Here is a 7,470-nt window from a genome sequence, read left to right as displayed (position 1 = left end):
ACATGGACCGCGGCGGGCGCGGCGGGCGCGAAGGCGGGCAGGACCACGTTGGCGGCGAAGTGCGTCAGGGGCTGCGTCAAGGACAGGCCGGCGAAGGGGCGAGAGGCCACCCCCGCCAGGGCGTCGTCCTTGCAGAGGGACGGCGTCGGCGAGGGCAGCTCCTCGAACATCGGCAGGTCCGTCTTCGACTCATACCAATCCGAGAAGGATTCTGCAAACAGACAAAACACACAATCAGACGTCGGTCTAAACGAAAACTCAACTTGGCGCTGACGGGCGGTCCCCATCAGAACCCACCCCCAACCCAGACTCCGCTCGTCCCGAGGGGCGGCCGGACCGCCGGCAGGCCCGAATGCGGCGGCAGCGCAGCGCAGACCGAGATAGGTGCGGCGGCACAGCGGCCAGATAGCCCGGCCGGCAGACCAAGGTTCAAAGCACTAGACAGTAGACAATGGCGGCCGGTCGACGACCTGAGCCAGCGCCAAACTCCGCGCCACCCCCTTGGCCCGAGCCTTGGTCGCTGTCGGCGCGGTTGGGGTCTTTCTGTTTCGACCGGATGACCTGCACGCGGCGCGGCCTTTACCGGCTCAGGCACGCCACGCACCCTGTGTCTAGTGTAGTCTGCTCTGGCAGGCGGCGCGCCGCACAGACAGCAGTGGGCTGCCGGGCGGGGCACCGCGAGATAACCTGCCGCAAATAGCCCGGGTGGCCGGCGATGGAACAAACCAGCGGCACATGGCGATAAGCGGAGCGACCCGCGCCTTCACATCCACATCGACGGCGAGGCCGAGGGGAAAGAGCAGTGTACCTCACCACCTGACCGGAGTCCGGCCAGGGTCCGACCGGGACGCCGTTTGGCAGCCAAACTGGTCCCATAAGGCCGTGTGGGCCCAGTGCCACCGAGCAGGACCAATGACCGACTCGCCCGGTCGGCGCGCGGAGCGGAGCGCGAAGACTTTCAGCCTTTCCCGTTTCTGAAACGCGCGCCTCGCGAGGCTCGCGCGCCCCAGCCCGATTCCCAGCGAGCGCCTTCAAGGCCCTCGACGTCTTGCGGTCCGCCGTGTCACGTCCGTCAACGCTTGTTGACGCCGGCGGGGAGAGAAAAGGGAATTTTCCGTCGCAAAACACATTGTCAGCCGCGAGTCGACGGCCCTCTCCTTCGCGGGTCGCACTTCGCACCGCGGCGGGGCGCGGCTGCACCCGGAAGAGGGACTAGACCGAGCCGCTCGCCAGAGCTGCAACGCGGAAGAGGGGAACGCGTGGCCGGCCGGGGGCCGCGGCGCCGCGGAGCGCCCAACACCCGGAGCACGCACCGCCTCCTAGGGTCGCCTTATCGGAACGGCCTGCACCCCGCGGAGGGCCAAGGCCCCACGTCACGCTGGCCGAGGCCGCGGGGAACGACGCCGCGGTGGTGCGAGGGCGGACGACGAGCCGAGACAAGCCAGGTCAGGGATGCTGAGGGCGGGTCGAGCGCCAAGTGACGTCGCCGCGCGCTATCTCATTGGTTCCAGAGCAGAGGTTAACTAGCCAGTCGCCCCGATATTGCGGGCAGCTGCTCCCCGCCCCCCCCTCGTCTGCAGCAAAGTGGCGGCGGCGCCAGGAACAGGGCTGCAGTGGCGCGGCGCCCGTTCAAGTAGTGCGAGAGGTCAGTGCTGCGCGCTGCGGCGCGGGGGAAGGAGGACGTCGCCGGCCGACTGGTTCGATCCGAACACCACGCGAGTTATGTCCCTGATAACGCCGCCCGGTCGTCGCTCTGATCTCCCGATCTCGAGATGCCGGGCCGGGGCCGCCCTGGGGACCGTCCGGGGGCCGTCCGGGAGCCACGAGGGGCGCGGCGCCAAGCGCAAAACGCGTCCAGCGCGCCAAACCGGTTCGGTGCGGCCCTCCGCCAAAGACAGGCAGCGAGAGCGGGGCGGGCGCGCGGCCTGCAGCCTCCAGCGCTGCAGCTGGCAGCTCACCAGCACTGTCGCTAGCGCCACGCCACGCCACGCCACGCCACGCCGACACGCCCCGTGCCGCGCCCTTCTTGCGCGGGCCGTGTTACAGCGGGCGCCGCCCTGGACGCCGCCCTGGACGCCGCCCTGGACGCCGCCCTGGACGCCGCCCTGCGCCGCCCTGCGCCGCACCGGTGGCCGAACCAACGACCCGCCCGAGTCTTGGAGCTGGGCGCTGCGGCCGGACGACGAGCTCGAAACCGCTTTTCAGATTCCAAAAGTGCTCCACGCACGCGTGGCTACGTGACGCTGCAGCAGAGAGGCCGGCCCACGGTGCTCGCGTTGCGGCCGGCCTGTTGCTGGCGACCGGCCGGGGCAGCCCCTCGCGATAAGCTATCGGGTCGCAGCGGGGACGCGACGGAGGCCGCCACGGAGGAGGCCGCGGCCGCACCTTCTCGATCAGGCTCGCGGCGCGATGCAGCAGCCACGCGCCGCCGGCCGAACAAACGCACAACAGCGTCGCGGAAAAGAACAACGCAACCCAGTCGGCACGCCGCGGAGTGGAGCGGGAGCGCGAGGCGGCACTAGCGCCCGCCAGGTAGGCAAGCGTCGGTCCCTCCACGCATGCGTGTTCCGACGTTGCCTACCTCGCAGGCGCTTCAGCCTCCCTGCCATGCCTGGCCACGCCGCGTTGCTAGGCGTCAGCGTCGTGTCGCCTCTATCAAATGGGCACAGCCAGCTGACCCACTTGACTCGACTTCCGAGTCGGGGATGAGTGAGCCGCCGAGCAGCCACGCACGCGCTGCCCGCGCTGCTCGCGCACCGTGGCAACGCACTCATTCTCATCGGGGGCGCCGCGTCCGCCGCGCCGCATCGGGTGTGCTGGCAGTCGGCTGGCAGGCCCCAGCGAGGAGCCAACGGGCCCTGCGCTGCGCCCTGCAGCCGAGACACAGTTCTGCGCTCGCACCGGCCAGACAGAGACAGCCACTTCAGGGCCCGTCCGCAGAGGACATCAAATGGGAGGGAGGACAACACGCCTCGGAAACTCGTCTAGCCGACGTTTCAGCCGCCATTCTGATGCGGTGCGAGGCCAGTCCGTTACGTCACGGTGCAATGCGGGCGCGGCGCGGCGGGGCTGGGCGGAGCTGCTGCCGATCTTGCTCCATGCATCCAGGGCCTGTCCACCCCATCCAGACCGCGGCGGTGTCGGCGGCGCGCTCGCAGGGAAGTCCCTCCCTCCCTCCCTCCCTCCCTCGCCGCCGTGGGCGCGCTGCGTTTTCTCTGCCGTCCCTGGCCGGGGCCCTGGCCGGCCGGATCAGGTTCCGTGGCAAACAGGTCACTCCGCGGCGCACTCACCCCCCCCCCTTTTCCCCCAAGAGGGTGCCGAGGGTGCTACGCACAGTGCTTTTCCTCTCCGGCGGTCGTAGTGCGGCTCACCACACCTGCCGCCGCGCCGCTCTGGCTACAGCTGGCGGCCTGGCGGCACCGCGCGGTCCAAGGTCGCTGGCTCGCCCCGCCCCTCTTATCGCCGAGCCCAGTCGCCCAGTCCGGCAGTTGCCACCGCGACAGGTGACTTCCTCAAGGCGGCGACGCCGTGGGGCGGCCGGGCGCACGGCGGGCCTGCGGACCAGTTCGGCCAGGACACAAGTCCGGACACGCTTTGTGATCCATGGCAATGCCAGACGCATGCCAGACGCATGCCTGATTCGCGTCTCATTCGAGGAACATGGAGCAGACGGCGCGACGTCCCCGGGTTCCGTCGGGGTAGGCTGTCAGCGTCGCTGTGACATGCACCCTTCGTACCGTATGCGACAGCTGCCATGTCTCGCGGCCCGCTGCGTGGAGCTGCGTGTCACTGGGTGCTGGCGGAGGTCAAGGTGCTGGTGAAAGTGGTGGTGTTGCTGGTGGTATCTCTACGGGGTCCGAGGGCGGGGCTTCAGAAAGCCGCAGCAGCAGCAGCCAGGGGGTCGTTGCCGGCACGGTCCTGCCCAAGGTCGCGCCCACCGTTCACCTTCTTTTCACCAGCTTCTGGGAGTTCACAATGATCTCCTTGTTCCACGTGTAGTGGTAGCTGAACTTCATGCTATAGTGGTGCGGGCACCACATGGGGCTGGCACTACATCCAGACACGGTCACAGCTTCGTGGGGCACGTCGCCCCGGAACGCGCGAGCGAGCACGCACAAACACAAAGGCACACGCGGGGACGGCCACTGGACGGACGCGGCGGCGATGGCGATCTGCGCGTCAAGGCGGACACATGGGGACTAACCGCGCTAACAGCAGGCAAGGCGAAGGCGAGGCGGGCGAGGCGGCCAGACCGTGCCGCCGCGCAGCGCCCGGCCCCCGGCCCGCGGACCCGCCGCGCCGCACCGCACCGCCTCATCGCCGAGCAGGGGGGAGGGGCGGGGGGGAGGGGCGGGGAGAGTGGGGCGCTGGAGGACACGCGGCTAAACTCGTTGCCGCCGCTCTTCGGCTGCCGAGAACAACAAGAGCCTGCCGGCCGAGCAAGGCGGTGAGGCGGAGCAAGGCGCCTCGCCGTCGCTGTCTCCCTCAGCCCCACGGGCCAGGCCGCCAAGGCCAGACAGAGAGCGACCCGGCGCGGCGCGGCGCGCGTCCACCGCCGGACCACGTGATCAAAAAGCCAGCCATCGCTCAACTCCTGGTCTCGCCTCCGTCGACGCGCTATCTTCCGCGACGCGGCGCGCTTGCCCCGCGCCTCCAGCGATGACGGGGCGACCGGCAGTCCGGCACCACCTCGCCGCCTTGCGCCTCGCGCCGCCCGCCAAACGCACTTGGGTCTGCGCACTCGCCGCGCCGACAGGGCGGCACTTTCTCTTTCGCCAGCGAAGGGCGTGGCCCCATAAAAATGGGGCCGTGGAGGGGGGCACGCCGTGTTGGTAAACAACACCCCCTCCCCCTCCGCCGCGGGGCTCCAGGGCCCAACAATTACTGCGGGCCCCGCCTCGCGTCCACGCAGGCAACGCCGGCGCCGGCAACGCCTCGCGCGGCCAGGAAACCCCCGCACGCCGCACGCACGGCCAAACGGCACATTCTGCAGAGCGATCAGTGCACCAGTGCACCCCCCACCCCGCCGCGAGGACGTCGCTACACCGCCGCGAGCTGTCAATACCCCCCACGACAGTTATTAAATCCCACACATCTTGGAAGTTAGTCTGAGAAAAGTTCAGCAACAGAGAGTTGTTTCTGTCAACTTGAAATTCAAATTTTGAACGGTTCGCACGAAATAGCCGACTAACTCACTGAGCTCACGACAACAAGGGCCTAGCAGCATGCAAGTGAGTGATAAGTTGATAAGCACTGAGGCAGCGCTGCACCATGGCTGCACGGCACGACACACGGCGGCAGATTCCCCGCCACAGCAGCCGGCGATACTCCGGGCGCCACGCGCGGGAGCGGGCGTCTCTGCGCGCGGAGTATCGACGAGACAGCCTCCCGCAAATATCCCACGTCCGGGGGGACCGGGTGCTGGTGTAAAGCCCAGCACGAGTCTTGTGACTTCACGTTATGTGAATGGAACTCTTTCACAACTTGGGAAATCTATTTCTAGATGGAACGTAACAACTCAAGTGCCAAGTGAAGACACAAGTCAAAATAAACAAAACTAGATGTAAAAGTGGAATCAAGTGAGGACAAACCTTGTTTGATAAGTACTTCATCGAGATCTTCAAGAAGTTGTGATGCTAGTTGAGCCCGTGCACTGAATGTGGTGGATGGTGAAAGAGAGTCGCATGAGTCACTGGGCGAGTCAGGAAGCCAGGCTCCTGCCTTGCCCTTGACATCCAGCGGATCTTGCGCTTCTTGCTCATCTTGCTTGACGTCTCCAAAAAGCTCCCATATATCAGCTTCCTCCTCAACAAGCCCTGAGAAGGGCGAGAGGGGCTCCTCCTAAAATCAAGCAATGGAAAAATCGTCAAGAGATGGATAAGATAACATTGATGAGAAATAAAGACAAATAGAGGAATGGCTGGAAAAAAAAGACCAAGACATTACCTTCCAAAAGCTGAGCTCCATAGCAGTGTCCAATTCCATTTTTGTTGGACTGTATCACTGCTGGTGTTAAAATAAATGATTGGTCCGATCCAAAGATCGTGGAAAGTAGTGAAAACGCCATGATGGCCCTAAAAATGACAAAAGAGGAAATGTTAACCAATAGCCGTGGAAGGAAAAAACCTGAAACTGGAAAATAAAAGTGTCACTTCACTTGCGAATAGATTCGAATGAAATCTTCTACTTAGTTGAAAAAGAACCAATTTTTTAAAATTCTAGCTAAAAATGGAATTTAATCCGTCAAAGAACAAAGTAAATACTCAGTAATCCGGAACAATGAATCGAAACATATGTTACCTAGTCCACACAAAGAAAATAATTCAATAGGCCAAATTAAGGATTAAAGTTTGTTTATGCAGTTGAGTTTTAATGTTTTTGGATATTTTCGAACCCAGTAAAAGGGCATTAAGATCCATTATAGGTTCCTTTCTCATAGCCACGAGCATGGTTGTTCTCCAGCAAAGTGAAAGTAGGTTAGTAGACCAGAGGCAGGTAGTTTCATTGCGGATAGCAGCATGTCAGCCGGAGGAATAATCATTGGCAACTTTTCACAGACAGATTAAGAATTCAATGCCCTGCTGGAGTGAAAAATGAAAATAGTAGCTTCAGTGTCTTTCGTTTCTTAACGTAGAGGGAATTTTTTAAGAAAGAGAGGATTTTGTGTACAATGCATTGGGAATGAAAACCAAGACAAACAAAAAAATATAACAAAGAAAACAAACTCCAAGTGTAAGGAGAGAGGGCTTGGACAAATTGATGGAACCAAAAAGAGTTAAACTGTCACAGCATGGAGAGTTACAGCCATAGACAGCAAGCTACATTAATAATTGACTTCATAACCTAAACATACTTTTAAAATTGATCTCACTCTAGCACAGGAAAAGGGTTATCCAACAAAATTAAACTTCAGGTAAATAATCAAAACAAGCAGACGATAACCAGACAGTAAACAAAACGGGAAAGACAAAAAACAGATGAGCCAAAAGGGTTGGTGACTCACGCTGAGAACACCGAGGCTTCGCAGCAGAACATCACAGGGCAAATTTCACAAAAACTGAGCAACGTTTCCCTTAAAAAATTATTCTACTTACTCCATTTTTGTTGGGTGTGCTGGCACACAATGTGTGCGGCTGGGTGTGGATCTAGTTCCCCATCTTAACCGATATTTGCGAGCGAGAATAGCAATACAATGTTCTGAGTCGGCGTCATTGGGGAGAGTGAACGAGCGAGGCGCCGCGCGGTGGGGCCAGAGTCGATGATCGCTCCAGAACTACTTTCTTTCTCGTTTTCGCCTCGAGAGATAAGAAGCGAAACGAAATGCTAATAATGCCCATATCAGCGTCTGTGTGCTTTGGCGAGTGCACGTGCTGATAGCGACTTCGAATCGCGAAAAACGGGAAAGCCACAGAGGGACTATTTTTCCTTCCGTCATTTCGTCACGATTGCATCAGCTTTATTTAGGGACCA

General features: G+C 61.3%; 1 protein-coding gene across 1 annotated transcript in view; it reads right to left on the bottom strand.

Annotated features, from left to right (window-relative positions):
- The window catches only part of LOC117650785, an 18,729-nt gene extending 11,479 nt beyond the window's left edge, over nucleotides 1-7,250 (bottom strand). The window contains exons 1-4 of the mRNA XM_034394388.1: nucleotides 7,095-7,250; nucleotides 5,947-6,074; nucleotides 5,592-5,841; nucleotides 3-211 (exon numbers count right to left, since the gene is read on the bottom strand). Of these exons, the coding sequence (XP_034250279.1) occupies nucleotides 3-211; nucleotides 5,592-5,841; nucleotides 5,947-5,985 (498 nt within the window). The 5' untranslated portion in view covers nucleotides 5,986-6,074; nucleotides 7,095-7,250. The remainder of the gene's footprint in view (nucleotides 1-2; nucleotides 212-5,591; nucleotides 5,842-5,946; nucleotides 6,075-7,094) is intronic.
- Nucleotides 7,251-7,470: the final 220 nt, after the last annotated feature.

Source organism: Thrips palmi, unplaced genomic scaffold (genome assembly GCF_012932325.1).
Source record: "Thrips palmi isolate BJ-2018 unplaced genomic scaffold, TpBJ-2018v1 HiC_scaffold_5, whole genome shotgun sequence".
NCBI lineage: Eukaryota > Metazoa > Arthropoda > Insecta > Thysanoptera > Thripidae > Thrips > Thrips palmi.
Note: the sequence above shows the minus strand (reverse complement) of the source record. Positions and strands in the feature narration are given on the sequence as shown.